This window comes from Marmota monax, unplaced genomic scaffold (genome assembly GCF_021218885.2).
Source record: "Marmota monax isolate L192 unplaced genomic scaffold, Marmota_monax_Labrador192_F-V1.1 WCK01_AAM20220418_F8-fsc00033, whole genome shotgun sequence".
In the NCBI taxonomy this organism is placed as follows: Eukaryota; Metazoa; Chordata; class Mammalia; order Rodentia; family Sciuridae; genus Marmota; species Marmota monax.
Window position 1 is genome coordinate 1448518 of NW_026694282.1, and position 19673 is coordinate 1468190.

At 36.5% G+C, this 19673-nt stretch overlaps 1 protein-coding gene across 5 annotated transcripts in view; it reads right to left on the reverse strand.

Annotated features, from left to right (window-relative positions):
- Window positions 1-19673, reverse strand: part of Frem1 (FRAS1 related extracellular matrix 1) — a 164877-nt gene that overhangs the window by 76696 nt on the left and 68508 nt on the right. For all 5 annotated transcript variants that reach the window (XM_046467407.2, XM_058586346.1, XM_058586347.1 and 2 more), the window contains 5 exons: window positions 10078-10274; window positions 9309-9399; window positions 7823-7990; window positions 4245-4453; window positions 1819-1912 (listed from right to left, as the gene is read on the reverse strand). In XM_046467407.2, the coding sequence (XP_046323363.1) occupies window positions 1819-1912; window positions 4245-4453; window positions 7823-7990; window positions 9309-9399; window positions 10078-10274 (759 nt within the window). The remainder of the gene's footprint in view (window positions 1-1818; window positions 1913-4244; window positions 4454-7822; window positions 7991-9308; window positions 9400-10077; window positions 10275-19673) is intronic.

Genomic DNA, 19673 nt, shown 5'->3' on the forward strand with positions numbered 1-19673 from the left:
AAAAAAGCATACAATATTCTCTATTTTTTTGTTGTCTTATTAAGGAAAAAGTATCTTTTTTTCAAGTTTTCTGTGCAAATTCAGTAAAGATCTCTATTATTGTTCTTGACTCTGTCTAGGGAATTTCACCAATTAATTCAAATGGATAATAAAATTTAAAGGAGAAACAATTAAGAATATTCCTGGGACTGGGGTTGTGGCTCAGTGGTAGAGTGCTTGCCTGGCATGTGTAAGGCACTGGGTTCAATTCTTAGCACCCCATATAAATAAATAATATATTTAAAAATGTGTGAGGCCCTGTATTTTTTTTTTTAAATAATATCCCTTTTTGGTAAAATCACAAACACAAACATTGTGTCCCTGGCTTGCAAAGACCATGCCCTTTTATTTTAAAAGAATCAATAAATATATTCTTTTCCCAAATTTCTCTGCCTATTACCAGTAATAAGAAAGTCATGAATGAAAGATAGGGTTGGGGCCTTTTCCTTGAAATTTACTTTTCAGGATAAACAAAAGCAAAATTTTAGAAGAGATTTCTCCGCACATAAAAATCTGCCAACAAAGAAAATATTTTTTTGAAGTGAAATAATGTACAGCTTTTCATCAAGACCTCCAAGGCCATTAAGAGGACAAAGTGGAGAAGCATGAGGAAGATGCTCCACACTGTGCCTGGCACAAAATGGTACTCGGACCTGCTGGCATTAGTCACCTGGCGAGGTAGAAGTATGGCATGGTAAAAAGGAAGAACACTGGCCTAGCTACCAGAGTGTAGAGATGCCAGACCACATTATACTGTCAGGCACATGACTTTGGGCAGGTTGTCAAAACTTTCTTGGGCCTTAGTGTCCTTATCTATAAAATGGGAATAATTGCTTCCCTATCTGCTTCATAAAACAATACACACATGTGAACATTATTTCTTAATAACAAGTACAAAATATCTTATAAACATATTGTTACCACTAATAATAAGTGTGTATCACAAGAATCTGGACAATATTAAAACCAAAAGAGACAGAATTTAGCACAATGATAATAATTAGTGGCTCTTCAGGGAATGTGGCAAGTTTTTCTGCAGACCTTTCTTAGTCACTAGTTATAAATAACCAGAAATCTTATGATTTGTGCTCATGAACTTGGGTAACCACTCAACAGAGAAATTCCAGAGTCCTCAGAAGTCCTTTGGGCATATGAACATATTTTTCTTCATTTGTTAAAAGGTAGAAGAAACATGGCCTCAAACAGACCTTCTACCAGGGCTACATGGTGCAGAAATTCACAAAAGAACACCACAAACCTACACACATGGCTTCTTCCATAGGCCAGGAACCCTCAGAGATGCCAGCCTAACCTGCTGAGCTGCTAAATAAACATTTATGAGTGTTAGTGTTCAAAATCATTGTAAATAATTTATATATGAAACCCCTTACTTTGGGGGGGATTCTTACTGGAGATTGGACTCAGGGGTGCTCTATCACTAAGCTATATCCCAACTTTTTTAAAATTTTGAGACAGGGTCTCATTAAGTTGCCTAGGCTGCCCTTGAATTTATAATCCTCCAGTTTGAGCCTCCAGAGTAGCTATTACTTTTTAAATTAAATATCTGTGTTTTTAAGTCAGAATATTTCTACTCTAAATGGATTGGGGAGAGAATAGTTTGTCCAACTATCAGTATAACCACGTGCCTGGCTCAAGATATACAAAGACATAAGGAGGCATCCTCTTGCTTTGGTACTTAAGTTATATTAGGGACTCAGGGAGATTTTCAAAATAGACATTTTATTTTTATATGACTCAAGGAAGAAACATTCTACCCACCTCAACATATAAAACAAATTCTGCTGAATTTGTGCCATCTGTGACCTCCAAGAGTATGTTGTCCTGAAGAACCTCAGATCCATCATGTTGATACCTATGGGGATAATATTTGTAACTAATCTCTGAAGAACACTGTAAGACTAAATTGAGATGCACTACACAAGAGCTCTTCTTGTGTCATGTGTTCATTAAATAAATAAATAAGAAAAAACCAGCATAATCATGAAGTCACATATTTAACCGCTCAAGTACCCCTCAACATAAAATTGCTCCACCTTAGGAAAGTCTGTTATATGCACTGATAATTTATATTCATCCCCAAATCAAAAAGTGGTCCTTCAGTTGCCACTGTGACAACAAAAACCATTTTGTTGTAGTTCTGCCTATTTGCAGAATACACTGTTTGGGGCCAGAGAGAGACCCTGAGAATGAGTATAGACAGGGAAAAGTGGGACACTATGTGGAACTGGTGACTCCTTCCCCACTTTCAAGGCTAATCTTTCTGCCATTGTTCAGGATCTACTCAGCTCTTCTCTAAAACCCTGATCCCTGAGTTCTATATTGCCTCCCTCCATTCTCTCTCTTCCATTTACAAGCTTTCCTCCTCTCAACCCATAAAGAATTTCAACTCTCTCCCAGATTTAAAAATACCTTTCCCTGGTCTAGGCTTGGCCTTATATTCCTTTAAGACTCAGCCAAAATCTTGAAGGACTAATTTTGCTCCTTAGAATTCTTGGCTATTCTTGGCTTTCCATACACTCCCCAGCCTACTGTGGGGATGCCCAGTAAATTCTAAATAGCTGTTGGATTTATTTGAGCCAATTTTTTAACATATTAATGATCTGTTTGAGATACTAAGGAATGGAAATAAGTCCTAAGAATTTAAAATTAAAATTGCATTAAAATTAGTATAGTATATAGAACCTATATGATATTCATCTATGGAAAAAAATAGGGCTATATTTTACCCAGAACTAGTTTCACCAATAGGATGGATATGAACTCAGGTGTGGGAAGGTCCTCATCCCTACTACTTTGTTCCTTCTACACACTACCTTCTATGGTTTATTTTGCCATGCTCCCTGCTGTTTTTATCAAAAATATATTTACAAGTGATAATATGCTAATAGTATGTTACTATGCTAAAACTCCCCCAAAGGGTCAAGTGGACCCAAGAGCACATGTCCTAAGTCAAGGCTGTAGAGTAAAGCAGATCTTTGAAAACCTGCCTCCTTCACATACCAGCTCAGTGACCTTGGACAAACTCCTTAACCTCTTTGTACTTAGTTCTTCAACTATGAGAACAGGACTATCCACCTTGTCAGGTTTTATTACTATGAAGATTAAATAAACAAATAAAACATTGATTGCAAATCTCTAGCAGAGTACTTGACCCTATAGTTCTGGAAAATAATGGAACTTTTATTTTTCGATCCATCATTCACTCCCTAGTAAGAACTGTCTAACCAAAGTCTCTTTCTAACACGTAGCTAAGAGCTAAGATCTCAAAAATAAGAAAATTAAAACAAAAATAAGGAAAACTATAGTAGAAAAGAAATCAAAAAATTGGAAATTATTAATCAAGCTATGACTGAATTATCAAAATTAAACCAATCTACTTGTGCACAAATCTTAGTTCCTAATCAACTTTCTAGTCAAAGTATGAAGCTAAGTTTTTGATGTCTAATACTTCCTCCTATATGCTATCAAAAGGGCCAAAGTTTCCATTTATAACTGGTGTTTATAAGTGAGAAATCAGTCTGTTCATCTAGCCATTGTTTTTAAGTAGTTTATGTTGTTTTCCAGAAAAGATATTTTTCTACAGTGTGTAGAAAAGTTTCTTGCAGAACTGCATTAGGTAGAAGAAATGAAAGACTTAAGGTGAGGATACTATAGGACCATGAGGTAAGGCTTTCTCTATCTGAGTTCTACTCCATGGCCTACTTACCAGACTACTACTCCACTTGCTCACCTGCAAATCCCTGACCCAGTAGAATGGACTAAAGATTACACTAAAGACATGGATCAACAGAACTCTGTCCCAGAGTGTCTAGGGTATGAAATTGGCTCCTAGAGCTGAGTTCAATTATGTAGATTAGTCCCACAGATGATTTCAGTCTCTGTTCATCTAGTTTCTATTGCCTCTTGTGATATGTGCAGTTGTAGCAAATTTAATATTCATGGTAATTAATTTTTGTTGTTCACATAGCCATAAAGTCATCCCCACTGGTACAGTAAGCCAGAGGGAAAGAAACTATCTGGAGGAAAATTAAAAATTTGTCATTTCTAATTTTTAACTATTGAAATTAGTAAGTGGCATATTGGTATTCCTGAAAGAATTCGATGAATTTCTTTTTTCTTGCTCTGTCTCACAACTGATCCAGATGGAGAGCTACGTTATGTAAAGAACACATTACATTTCTAACCTAACTTTTAAGGTATGAAGGTCTCCCCAAGAAAATGTGCCCCCAGCATCTAGAGGAAATCCATTCAACTCCAGCCTTCCATGCAGAGGCAACCCCTGCAGGGAAATGTAGATATTGTCCAACATGGTATCCACATCAGAAACCAGAATGTGCTCTGTGCTGATGATGCACTGGCCTCCCTCAGCCACTCTCAGAGGGTTAGTGGATACCTAGAAAGAAGGAAGAAACATTCAAAGCCTTATTCCATGAGGTACCTCTGCAGACAGAACTCATTGGATCACCATGAAACTTCCAGTACCATCTTCATATGTCTACTAAATTTTCAGGAGTATGGTTCAGGGACAAATTCAAAACTGGAGTTTGGGGATGAAAAATATATTTAACTATTAATGTTCCCAATTCCAAGTGTTGATGTACACAAAGAAGCAAGACAGATCTATAAACCTGAAAGTATCTACATTTTATTTATCCCAGAGCCTGTATCATAGAATCAGCAAATTGTTGACTACATAGAGTTCTGACTTAGGGAAATAATAACTTTCATCCTGATCATTTCAATCATTGTTTGACACATATCCACCTCAGTCTACAACATAAACAAAACCTCTGCTAAATTCTCCTAAAGGAAAGAATCCATCTCCTTTTTTTCACCCTAAAACTTCTTGAAGACTTGTGAAACGTATTAAAGCTTCTTTTGTGTTATTTTGAAATTAAGATTGGAAATTTAAGATTCCATGGAAAATAGATTCATTTAAACATTAGACTTAAATATCAAAGCCACAAATACAACTTTAAATAAGGGAAAAACCCAAGGCTCAACTGACTAATAATTCATTTGTAAGTAAAAAAAAATCAAGTTAGAATGGCTTAGAATATTTTATCACCACACTAGGAGAGGGCAAGAAGTGTCCTATGATCAAATCAGTCTAGAAAACACAGACAATATCCTCACCCTGGAGGTTTATAAGGCACATATGCATGTTCAAGGCTTTGACACTTAAGGTAGGAAAACCTGTTAACTTTGCTTAACCTAATTTTTTTCAAATTGGTAATACTACCCAGAAGCAAGAGCAAGAAGATGAATTTGAGATATGAAATCATGGGCTCCAAGGTCCCTGCAGATGGTCTGAGGTGATTGCTGTGCCAATTTGAGGACACCATGTTCTCCTAGGGAGAAATTGCTCTCCTCAGAGCAGCTGCCACTCCCCAAGAGTAGAATGTTCCCTAAGGACAGAGTTGGTAAAAGGCAGGGAGGAGCAGGGAGAGACACAGCCAGGCAGATGGAAAGGAAGCAAGATGAAGCAGAGGGCTCGGCTGCAGGGTCCACTCTCTCCTCCTGCACCTGTGCTAAGTGCTGGGCAGAGCTCCATTCCAAGGCACCAGGGGCACTAGAGGATGTCCTAAAGGGTCATGGAAACTATGAGAGTGCCATAGAGGTGGCTGTCTTCTATTTTATCACCAGAAAAAAAAAACAAAACAAAACATAAAATGATAGACTTTTCTCTCTACAATCACCCCCACCCCAACCTTTCCAAGTGTCTCATTTTACCAAACCTATATTTTCACTGTAGGTGGGAGGAAGAAAGGGAGCTCTCACTCAGGGTATTACCTTTAATCAAGGTCTGCATTTGCCAGCCTCACTTTCCTGAGTAGGTTACAAATAAATATCTCAAGATGACAATGCTTCATAAAATATAATTTATACGTTAGATGATCTTTCAAATCTCTCTTGTAGATAAAACTTCAAAAAAATAAAAACATGAGATTAATTTCCCCCTCCTCACTAATCATTAACCTCTCAGGCCCAGTTCTCAGAGGCTGGGGACTTCAAGTTAGCATGGGGTCAGTTTCCCCCAATGATCATCACTCAACTTGTCTTTATGTGGTGTTTTTTCTTTTTAATTTTTTTGAAGTTGTGGACACAATACCTTTATTTTCTTTATTCATTTTTATGAGGTGCTGATGATTGAACCCAGTGCCTCACACATGCAAGGCAAGTGCCCTACCACTGAGCCACAACCCCAGCCCTTTATGTGTTTTTTTCATATCAGAGACCCATTCCTGTGGCTGGTTCCACTGAAACTACAACTTTAATTTTATTTCTAATATCCTTTTTCTTTGAAGCTCTGTGTCATTTGATCCATGTGCCACATATAAAAGAGAGAAAGCACTATGCCATTTTAGACCCAAGTCCTCCCAATTATTCTCTCTGCTTTCAAATGAAGGTAACTTTTCCCTTTGGCCTTTATAGATTCCTCCACACCTCATCCTTCTCTTTCAAAAGGCCTGGATTCCTTTGCATAAAAGATTATTTCCCCATGATTATGCTGAAAAAAGTTTTGGCTTCTTCAGATGCTAGGCTATTTCAGGGCCTATATCTCATACACAGAAAGGGGCACTTCAACTAAACTCTAACTAACGTTAGCTCCACAGACATTCCAAACCATTTTCATCACAAGGAATTTGATCTGGTCCCTGAGGGAGAAGTTATAAAAGGATGGAGCTTGTTTAGATTCCTCAGTTTGAACACTTCCATAGCCTTCTATCAAAGATTGCAAGCTCACCAACCTGAGAAGTCAGGTCAGTGATTTAAGTGAGTATGGTAAGTTGATAAGGATGCTGGTGGTTAGGCTCAGTATTGCTAGAGCTTCCAGAGGTTCAAGAGGAACCCCAAGTCAGAATTGATAGGAAATCTTTTTGTTTTTAAATGTTGCAACTTATTATTTTAAAATACAGTTTAGATCCATCAGAAAACTTTTGCATATCGGACAGCCCCCCTCCCCCCACCCCCCCGCAGTCCTCAGAGAAGCCCTCTGTTCCACAACCTCAGGCTCATGTAGAGATGGTGAGGAGAGACCACGAAAAAGAACAGCAGGATTGGCTGTATTTCAGGCCAGTACCTGGGAAGGGTGACCTCTCTCCTTAGGGAACAGGTTTGGGTAGGCTCTGGGCCCCTCTGGTTTGTAATCCATGGGAAATGCTCCTTTGTCCTTCCACTTGTAGGGGGAAATAAACCAAATAATAGCTTCACTAATTAAGTATAGCATTCTGACAGCAGAGAGTGGACAGGGTACAGGAAAAACTCTCAGTATGAAACAGTCTCACAGAGAAGACCCACAAGGTAGCATTGCCTTTGCAGTTGGGTTTTAATGAAAGACCCAAGTCCTTCAAGACTTACATAAACATTGGGCAGTGGGATAGAGTAGAACAAAAGGGTCCATCTTAATTCATTTTGGAAAATTAAAGAGCCTCTTTGGATTACACAACAGCATACTTGGCCTGCGGTGAGAGCAAATAAGCCCTTCTGGTTGCTAAGAGACCCATAATTTAATCCCCTTCCCCTGATCTACATGTGAAGCCCAGCAGAAAGAAAAAGAAATGAAAGCGATTTTGATAAGCTTTGAAAATAATGCCAAATCCAGCAACGAGAAAATCTTACCTTTTGGATGGAAAGTTCCACAGGAGGTGAAAGAGTCCCCTCCCCCTGCTTTTTTTCCTATACTGCAGCTGCAAAATTAAAAAGTTTGTCTTTTCTTTCTTTCCCTCCTTCCATTCTCCATATCAAACATTGTGCATACCTCAGGAACTTGATTGTCCACTGGGAGAATTGTAATGTTAAAGCAGATCCCATGCAGAGTGCCACCATGCTGGTTACTGATGGAAAAGGTGAACTGGACATGTCGGAGATGAGGACCTATATCTTGCATGGGTGGCATGTAGGCCACTTTCATATAGTTCACAGCATGCTGCAAAGCAAATTGAGAATGGACATATGAGTATTGATTTGCAAGGATCAGAAATCTGTGTCCAAGAAAATCATCATGTTAACTGACATTGAATACTGTAAATACCATCACCAATTTAAAGATTCTCAAGAGTTCTATGTAATAAATCACATTTTCTATACATAAGGAAGAAAAATGAAAAAGAGATTAAAATGTCTAGTGCTTAAAACCAGCCAGCTCTATAAAAGGAAGGAGACTAGGGTGAAATACTAGGATGAAACACCTCTGCCTTCTGGTAATTGTGTGATATGGGTCCAGCTGCTTAAATGTGTTAGGCCTATTTTTTTTATTTGTGAAATAAAAAAAAAAAGTACTTACCACATGGGGTTCACATACTCATTTACAACCTCTAACTATGAGGAGATTAAGCCTAATTAGCTCCAAACCACAGAAGTATCTGCTGCCTAAGCACTCATCACCATTACTGTGACCCCCATAGGATCATCAGAGTAGAGTCCATAGGTGAACACACAGTGAAGGATTTTGGAAGGTGGTTAAGTATTCTGAAATGAATTGTGCCCCCTTCATCACCCTGCCAAAATCAGATATGCTGAAGTCCCAATCCTTCCTACCTCCAAGTGTGAACTTATTTGGAAATAGTGTCATTATGTATGTAATTAGATAAGATGGGGCCATCCCAGGGTAGGGTGGACCCTTAATCCAACGTATCTGTTGTCCTTGTGATAGGAGGAGAGAAAGACACAGGGAGTCATGTGATAACAGAGGCATGAGAGTAACATATCTCCAGGCCAAGGAGAACCAAAGATTGCAGGCAAACTGCCAGAAGTTAAAAAGAAGCAAGGAAAGATTGCCCTAAAGGGTTTCAGAAGGAGCACCACCCGGCCAGTATTATGATTCCAGAACTGTGGCTTCCAAAGCTGGGAGGAAATAAGTCTCATAGCTTTACACCACTCAATTGGTGGTATGTTGTCATGACAGCCCTAGGACACTAATGAACGAAAAACAGTGAGTGAAGTGAATTTGGTGGAATAAAAATTCAGGCGTGGGGGATCCCAAATCAGAGTCTTGCTGCTGACAAAATAGAGGGGATGGGGAGCTGTATTAAATTATGACAAGATTCTAAAATCATACCCAACCTGATAAAGCACTTTCAAATAGATGTCACATGCTTAGTAGAAACGTGCAAGCAGAATGAATAAAAAACCTCAAGCATTTGTGGCAGATGTCAAGAGCCAACATCCTCAGGTGCGACACTAAGCATGTCATATCTTCTCAGAGGACACATCATGTGGTTCAACATTATAGCAAATCATCATACCTGAGTAAATGACCTCAGCCCCAGGGCTGTAGGATTTTTGGTTAGCTTTGGTATGCTGTCCACCATGAATAATTTCCCAGCATCCAAATATCTAAAGAGAAATACAGGAAAGAATATATCAGCTAATTTTCCAGCTAAGAAAGGTGAAGTCAGATGGCTAATACCAAATTTTCAAAAACTAAAAGACCTTATCATGAGAAGAAATAAAGTAATAAAGTGTTCCATCTTTATATTCCCTTCTTATGTTAGGGGCTACTAGCCTTAGGTCCAGTATCACCAATTCCGCCCTCATCATGATTGCAGAAAGTATGTACAAAATTTTTTGCTTTACCATCATGAAAGGGAATCATTATCCTAAACATTCTAAAATTTTTCCTTGTTACCATGTATACAGTACCAGCCTAAAATATATTCATACTACTTTTCTGGATTGAGATCATAGAATATGATAATTTCATGGCCTGTAATATCTAAAAAAATAATGTTATGAAGACCTTAATACATTTTACCAGAAAGAAAAATCAATATTATTTTTAGAAAATAGGAATTGAAGACCATTTTCAGCTACCTATGCTGAAAACAATGCAAGCACTTACTAAGGAATAAGACTTTTAAAGGGAGGTATGATACAAGTTTGAGGCAAAAGTAAATGCTAAATTGGATATAAGTTCCCACTGGCCAACAAAGCAACTGAATCATAGTACTACTATATATGGACACTTTTGATTGTCCATCCCCAGTAGACCATATGATGACTTTTCAGATATACCTGTCATTGAAAGAGAAACAGGGAGGAGTGGTTATTGTGTAGAGCAGCTCCCTATCATAAGATTCTGTATCTAGGAAATGTAGATGCTTCTTCGTTATGTAGGCCACCTCCGTTTCCTTGACAACCAAATGCCGAGAAACCCCAGGAGCCTCTTTTGGAAGCTGGTCATCCACTGGAGTGATATGGATGGTCACCACCTGGAATGAAAATACACTATTCACTTAGAAAACACCAAAGAGGATGTCCCACAACCACCCAGTCACAGTTAAGATGACATTCAAAAACTGTCATTGATAATACACTTCTGTCAAATGATTCAGGAGCTACTAAGGAGGTGACCTAAAAATGGAACATCCTTTACTCATTGGATATTGTATTCTAAAAATATAATTATCACAATTATAGTTAATTCAATCAGAAGGGCTATAGAAAGGGCATAGAAAGCACAAAATGGGATCCTGATTTTGTTTTCCATCTCCCAACAATCTATGCTTTCTCTGATACTTCCTACTACTCAATCATTGGTCCTAACAACATTAGCATACCTCTTGATTCCTCCTTCTCCACTCACATTCAACACATCACCAAGATTCTACTTGTAAAATCTCCCTTAGAGAAACTACCCCAACCTGCAGGTGTCATTCCTACTTACACTGGCCTAGATCTTACCACTTCTTCCTTGACTGCTCCAGTCTTCTGTCAGCCCTAACTCTAATCACTGATCTAGGTTTTTCATATCTCTAGTGTTATCTTTTAAAAATACAAGTCAAACCTCCTTAAAAATCTTAAACAAGCACCAAGGAAATATAGAAGTATTCAAAATCCTTAGCCTGGCATTCGAGATCCTTCACACATCCTCTATTTTCAACTTTATTTTTACCCAACTTTCAACAATAATTCAGCACTCTAGTTGTACACAGTGGTGGACCATGTCTAGCCCCTCAATGACATGTCTATGTTTTGTATCATTTTTCTTCAATCTACTACACTCTGCTCTTGCTTTCTTTAGCAATCTGTCTTTATCGCCCTTAGAGGAGGCTCTTCTTCAAAACACCCTTCAATTTCTTTCTTTCTTTTTTTTTTTTTTGGAAGCCACAGACAGAATTTATTAGATTTTGCAGAAGCATGAGATAATGTACCACAAAATAGTTTGCTTTTACAACCTAAAGTATGGTAGGAAGTTGTCAATGCACAGTGTAGTCAGCAAAAAGAGAAACAGAGCAGTTTCACTTTTTTTTTTTTAAAGGTGATGGATGACACCTGCGCTTGCCTTCAATTTCTCAGTTGGAATTAATTGTATCTGAATTTTGTCTTAAACATTCTAAAAATATTTTCTTGTATTGATGTATATAGTACCAGCCTAAAGTATCCCTTGCTACAGTTTTAATTTTTGTGTCCCTTCAAAAATTAATGTTGAAACTTAATCTCCAATGCAACTGTGTGAAGAGGTGGGGCTTTCATGAGGCAAATGGGTCAGAAGGGCTCTGCCATGGCTTAGTGCCTTATGAAAAGGCTTGAGGGCATGAATTCATCCCTCCATCCTTTCTGCTTTGTAAAGACGCAGCATTCACCCTCTCCAAAGGATGCAGCAACAAGGAGCCATCTTAGAAGCAGAGAGCAGCCCTCACCAGATACAGAACCTGCTGGTGCCTGAATCCTGAACTTTCCATCCAGAATTGTGAGGATTATGTTTCTAGTGTTTATTAATTACCCATTCTCAGATATTTTGTTATAGCATTATGAACATGACTAAGACATCATTTAAATAACATACTTATGTCATCATCTTGTATTATCTTTTTCATAGACTGAAAATTCCATGAGGGCAGGATCGTGGTAGAGTACAAACTACATTAAATGAAACAGTAAGCATTTAAAGTCCTTAGTGTGCTGTTTACATACTAGCAGTTAATTGACCTTGAACATGTTACTCAACTTTTTTGCTGTCAATTTTCTTATTTCTAAGTTAAGCTAAATATTAACCTCACAAAATTCTACAAAGATCAAATATCATTATGTAGTTCAGATGTCTGGCATGTGGGTAGATGCTCAATGAATATTACACTCATCTCTGTATCTCCACAACATCTTGCACAATACCTTGTGGAGAGGAAGCATTTCATCAACGACGCTAACTGAATCAGTCAACAGACCCTGTTGGTGATTTTAAGCAGTCTAAACCACACTCACAGGTTTAGGTCATGCTAGATAGTAAGAAGAAATGGCCAAGCTGCTTTTGACATCACCATTAACTCTTTAGAGTAACCCATGCTTGGTTACAAGAACGCTGTGACTTCCTCCCTCTGGAAATGGCACACTGCATATTGCTTAACATTGTGGGTCTTTTCACATTCTGCCACATGAAAATAGTCTTACCTTGGTTTTGATTTATTTTGATGTTGTCATTGAAGCACAGATCAGCAATGACAATTTTGTCTATAACAATGGTGTTTACAATACCAATTTGAAAATGAAGATAATTCCCTTTTAGACTAAGATGAAAATCAGAAACTAAAATATGATTAAGCTTTTGTTATGCTATAAAAAGACCTAAACATCAGTCACAACCTATAAGTTGTGTTCCCTGGCAGAGATCATTTAACCCCTTGGGGACTCAATTTTCTTCCTTTTTCTGTACATTAGACAATAACAATGGCTTTTATTATGAGATATATTGTCAGGATCAAATAAGACAGCAGCACAGTGAGTACTAGTACTTAGTAGGTGCTCACAAAGTTAATTCCTTGTCTATATCCTTTCGTTATTTTTACAAAAGCTTACAGATGTTTACTATCCATTATGAAGCATTTTTGATAATTAAAAACTAAAGCCGGTTTATCAAAATAAAGGAACACAATGATAGTCATTTCTCTAGTCTCCTGGAATCTGTGTCATGATTTTTTTCTCTAATTATAGTATTTTGCTAATCTACAAAGTTCAGAAATTCTCTATGGGACCTCCCAGCCATACTGTGGATCAGTGAGTCCCCACTTAATTGAAAAACTGGATTTAATAAGGAAACAATAGTTATTGTGCCTTCAAAGAGACCATTTTCCATGCTAATTTATTCTCCGACGTATTCTTTATGTAAAAAGAATGTACAACCAGGCTTTTTTATACCCCTGTAGTAATTCTTGGTGGGCACATTTTTCAACATGCTTTATGATTGCCTAAGTTGATGTTTCTTTAAATATTTATGCATGTTCAAACAATTATTGTGTGTGTGTCTGTGGGTGACAAAAATCCTATTTTAACAAAATCCACAGAGAAATAAAGCATTCTCTTTGTACTGAAATCTGGTTGTAACAAAAGACATTATTAAACACCCATTCCCAGGCAAAGAGTGGAGAACTAGTGCTCAAGCCGATCACTAGGCCATTTGCCCGATATATTCCCCCAACTCCCTGCAGTCCACTTATAGCCACAAGCACACACAGACTTGTAAGGAACCTGAACATAATCAGAAAGTGAAAAATCAGTATTCAAAATGACATAGTCTGACCTTGGCCTCAAATTCAGGCTCCAATATAATATTCCATCAGCTGGCACCTGACTTGCTTGTAGGCCTGAATTCTTGATCCTTCCTCTGCCCTAAGCTCTGATTCCTGCCTGATTGTTATTTTGCTTCTTCTTTTGAGAATATTCAGAATCATTTCTCACTCTTGTGAACTACTTCCAAGGTCTTTTGCCCGCCCTTCTAGATATAGTAGTTTGTGCCAAGTTTTTAGGGAAATACACTAGGTGTTTTTATTAACAGGGTGACTTTAAAATGCTGTTGAGATAGACATGTAGTGGTGTCAAATGAAGCTGAGGACATAGACAAGTGTAAGCTAGAGAAATAGTCATCCTCTGGTATCTGCAGGGAATAGGCTCCTGGACCCCTCATGGAAGACAAATCTGTGGATGTTCAAGTCCCTTATATAAAATTGAATGGTATTTTCGTAAAACTTAGGCATATCCTCCCATAAGCTTCACATCATTTCTAGATTTCTTATCATATCTAATATGATATAAATGTTATACAAATACTAGTAGTATAGTATTGTTTAGAGAATAATAATGAGGAAAAAATGGTCTATATTTTCAGTACAGATCCAATTCTTTTTCTAATATTCTCTATCTTTAGTTGGCTGAATTTGTGAATGCAAAACAGACAGACAGCCAACTTATTTGGGAACCAGAGGATACGTGGTACATAAAGACAGAACAAATGCGTAGACTTGTCTGTCTCTTAAAATCAGTTAAGAAGGAAGTAGGGCTGGAACACTGATGCATGCAGGTAAACCCTGCAACTTGGGAAGCTGAGGCAGGAGGATAGCCAATTCCAGGCAGCCTCAGCAACTTGGCAAATCTCTCACTTAGAGAGACACTGTCTCAAAATAAAATAAAAAGGCTGGGGATTTAGCTCAGTGGTAAAGTGCCCCTGGATTCTATCCCTAGTACTACCAAAAAAAAATAATTATTATATTTATATATATAAATTATATATATGTATATACATAATACATATATACACACACATATATATATAAAATAATTTAAAGGAAGCAGATGAAAATGTGGTTATGACCTCTTTAAAAATTTATCCATCATAGGGATAAACTTATATAAGCAGATCTACAAAGTTTAGTCTGATTTATTTGACCAGATTTAGAAATAATTCCCTTTGATTGTTTCTATTACCTTGGACTTTACTGAAGAGAGATCTTACATTCATATTTGTGCATATAACACAATGATGTATAAAATATGCAGCAACAAAAGAAGATAAAAGAAGTCAGCAGGGTATGGTGGTGCACACTTGTAATCCCAGCGCTCAGGAGGCTGAAGGAGGATCATAAATTCAAAGCCAGCCTCAACAATTTAACAAGGTCCTGAGCAAATCAGCAAGATCCTGTCTCAAAATAAAAAGTGAAAAATAAAAAGGCTGGGGATGTGGCTCAGTGGTTAAGCATCCCTGGGTTCAATCCCTGGTACCAAAAAAGGAAAAGGAGAAGTCCTAAAGATTTACTTTTAAAAAGACACAGAGTCTTCTGAAAGTAATATGGTGTTCTAACTCAGGTTGAATAGATACAAAGGATTAAGAAATAAATCCTATTAATAATTTCCATTTTTAACTTATCAAGGCAATTAAGGAATCAAAAAAATTTAAAAAAGAAATGCAGTATAATACAGTGATGAAAAGAAAGGGTTGTTATTTGAAAAGTATTTGACTAGTTAGTCCAAAGGCAGATGAACTGAGAGTTTTATTCATTCCTCAGTCCATCTTAAAAGGAATAGTGGAGATCCCTCAATTTCAAAGCTCCCTGACATCATTCTTTATTATCATCTCCTTCCATTAAGTCATCTTAGCAGACAGATCAATAGCTCAATCATCTGTACATTAGCTAATCTCATTGACTGTGAAATTATGAGAAGATATCATATGACAAACAAGACCCATGCTTTCAGTAGTCATTCTAGAACAGGTTTGAGATTTGCTTCCAACCATAAACATGTTACCTGAAGATAATAGGTATAAAATGCCTGGCACAAAATACCATATATAGTAGATGTTTACTTAATTTTGGCTGTCCTTGATTATTTTATTTGTTGTTTTTATATATACATTACAGTAGGATGTATTTTGACATATTATATATACATTGGGTATAACCTATGTGGCTTCATCACTATAGTAAGCTGATTTCAAGTCCTTTGGATATACACCAAGGAGTAGGATAACTGGCCTAAATGATGGTTTCATTCTAAGTTTTATGAGGAATCTCCATACTGCTTTCCAGAGTGGTTGCACCAATTTGCAGTCCCACCAGCAATGTATGAGTGTACCCTTTTCCCCACATCCTTGCTAATCTTTTATTGTTACTTGTATTCTTCATAATTGCTATTCTGACTGGAGTGAGATAGAATCTCGGTACAATTTTAATTTGCATTTCTCTAATTGCTAGAGATATTAAACACTTTTTCATATATTTTTTTGATCATTTGTATTTCTGTTCAGTTCTTTTGCCCATTTATTGATTTTATTTTTTGTTTTGTTTTATTTTTGGTGTTAAGTTTTTTGAGCTCTTTTTATATCCTGGAGATTAATGGTATCTGAAGTGCAGGTGGTAAAGATTTTCTCCCATTCTGTAGGCTCTCTGTTCACGTTCTTGATAGTTTCCTTTGTTGTGAAGAAGCTTTTAGTTTGATGCCATCCCATTTATTGATTCTTGATTTTACTTCTTGTGCTTTAATAAGAGTCTTATTGAGGAAGTCTATTCCTGAGCCAATATGATAAGAGAGTTAGGCCTACCTTTTATTCTAGTAAGTGCAGGATCTCTGGTCTAATGCCAAGGTCCTTGATCCACTTTGAGTTGAGTTTTGTGCAGGGTTCAATGTGGGGATTCAATCTTAATTTACTACATATGGATTTCCAGTTTTCCCCAACACAATTTGTTGAAGATGTTATCTTTTCTCTAAAGTATGTTTATGGAACTTTTGTCTAACCTGAGATAACTGTAGGTATGTGGGTGGGTCTCTGAGGTGTCTTCTATTCTGTTCCATTGGTCTTCAATTCTATTTTTGTGTCAACACCATGCCATTTTTCTTACTATAGTCCTGTAGTATAATTTGAAGTCTTGTTTCATGATGCCTTCTGCATTACTTTTCTCACTAAGAACTGCTTTGGCTGTTCTTGGCCTCCTGTTTTTCCAAATGAATTTTATGTGTTTTTTTTTAATTTCTATGAAGAACATCACTGGAATTTTAATGGGAATTGTATTAAATCTGTATAGCACTTTGGGTAGTATGGTCATTTGACAATATTAATTCTGCCTATCAGGGCTGGGGTTGTAGCTCAGTGGTAGAACGCTTGCCTTGTATGTGTGAGGCCCTAGGTTCAATCCTCAGCATCACATAAAGATAAACAAATAAAAATAAAGTTATCGTGTCCATCTACAACTAAAATTTTTTTTTAAAAAAATAACTCTGCCTACCCAAGAAAATGGGAAATCTTTCTATTTTCTAAGACCTTCTTCAATTTCTTTCATTAGCATTCTGTAATTTTCATTGTAGAGGTCTTTCACCTCCTTTTTTAGATTGATCCCCAAGATTTTTGTTGTTGTTATTGTTATTTGAGGTTTTTTTTTTTAGGCTATTGTGAATGGAATAGTTTTCCTGATTTCTCTCTTTCAGCTGATTCACCATGGGTGTATAGGAATGCAATTGATTTACAGCTGTTAATTTTTATATCCTGCTACTTTGCTGAATTTATTTCTGAGTTCAAGAAGCTTTTTGGTGGAGGTTTTTTGAATTTTTTATATTTCTTCTAAATACAGAATAATGTCATCTGCAAGCAGGGATAGTTTAAGCTCTTCTTTTCCTATTTGTATCCCTTTAATATTTTTCTAGTAATTGCTCTGGCTAGGGTTTCAAGGACAGTATTGAATAGAAGTGGTGAAAGAGGGTATCCATGTCTTGTCCCAGTTTTTAGAGGGAATACATCCAATTTTTCTTCATTTAGAATGATATTGGGCAGAGGTTTAGTGTACCTTTTACAATGTTAAGGATGTTCCTACTATCCCTGGTTTTTCTAGTGTCTTGAACATGAATGAATGCTGAATTTTGTCAAAATTTTCTGCATCTGTTGAGATAATCATGTGATTCTTGTCTTTAAGTCTATTGATGTGATGAATTACATTTCTTGATTTCCATATATTGAATCAACTTTGCGTACCTGGAATGAACCCCACTTGATCATGGTGCACCACCTTTTTAATATGTTTTTGTATATGATTTGCCGGTATTTTAATGAGAATTTTTGCGTCTGTGTTCATCAGGGATATTGGTCTGAGTTCCTTCCTTGACGTGTCTTTGTCAGGTTTTGGTATCAGGGTGAAACTAGCTCATAGAATGAGTTTGGAAGGACTCCCTCCTTTTCTATTTCATGGAATAATTTGAGGAGTATTGGTGTAAGTTCTTCTTTGGAGGTCTGGTAGAACTTAGCTTAGAACTTAGAAAATACATCTCGTATTGGGCTTTTCTGTGTTGGTAAGCTTCTTATGCCATCTTCAATTTCATTGCTTGAAATTGATCTGTTTAAATTTTCTATATCCCATTGATTCAATTTGGATAGGTCATATGTCTCTAGAAATTTGTCAATGTCTTCAAGATTTTCTTTTATTGGAGTACAGATTTTCAAAGTAGCTTCTGATTATTGTCTGTATTTCAATAATATCCATGGTGATGTTTCCTTTTCACCACAAATTTTAGTGATTTGAGTTTTCTCTCTTTTTTTTTTTTCATTAGCTTGGCTAAGGGTTTATCAATTTTGTTTATTTTTTCCAAATCCAACTTTTTGTTTTGTCATTTTTTTGAGTTGTTATTATTGTTTCAATTTCATTGATTTGTGCTCCGATTTTAATTATTTCCCATCTTCTATTGCTTTTAGTGTTGATTTGTCTTTCTTTTTATAGGGCTTTGAGATGTAATGTTAGGTTATTTATTTGGTGACATTCTATTCTTTTAAAGTATGCACCTAGCAAAATGAACTTTCCTCTTAGAACTGCCTTCATAGTATCCCAGAGATTTTGACAAGTTGTGTCATGATTCTCATTTACCTCTGAATATTTTTTTTTATTTCACCCCTCATTTTTTTCTACTATCTACTGGTCATTCAATAGTGTATTATTTAGTCTTCAGTTGTTAGAGTAGCTTCTATTTTTTATTTTAATGTTGATTTCTAATTTCATTCTATTATGATCTGATAGAATGTAAGGTATTATCTCTAGTTTTTGGGTTTGTTTTTGTTTTTGTTTTTTGTATTTTCTAAGAGTTGCTTTGTGGCCTTAAAATATGGTCTGTTTTATAGAGGATCCATGTGCTTCTGAGAAGAAAGTGCATTCAGTCCTTAATGGATGAAATATTCTATATTTGTCAGTTAAGTCTAAATTATTAATGGAATTTTTTAGTTCTATAGCTTCTTTATTTAGTTTTTGTTTGGAGGATCTATCTAGTGATGAGAGATGCAAGTTAAAGTAACCAAGTATTATTGTGTTGTGGTCTATTTTATTCTTGAAATTGAAAAGGGTTTGTTTATGTATGTAGGTGCTCCACTGTTTGGGGCATAGATATTTACAATTATTATGTCTTGCTGATGTATGGTTTCCTTAATCAGTAAGAAATGATCTTTTTGGTCCCTTCTGATTAGCTTTGGTTTGAAGTCCACTTTATCTGATATGAGGATTGAAACCCTTGTTCAGTTTCAAGATCCATGTGGATGATATGTTTTTCCCCATCCTTTTACACAGTCTGTGAATGTCTTTGATTATGAGGTGTCTTGGTGATAACATATTGTTGGGTCTTGTTTTTTAATCCAATCTGCCAATCTGTGTCTTTTGTTGATGAATTTATGCCATTTACATGCAATGTTATTATTGATATATGATTTTATTCCCCGTAATTTTGATTTATTTATTTTTAATTTGAATTAGTTTCTCCTTTGATTGATTATGCTTCTAATGTAGCTCCTCCCTTTGCTGGTTTTCACTTTTATTTTTCATTTCTTCTTCATGAAATACTTTATTGAGTATATTTTGTTGTGCAGGCTTTCTGGT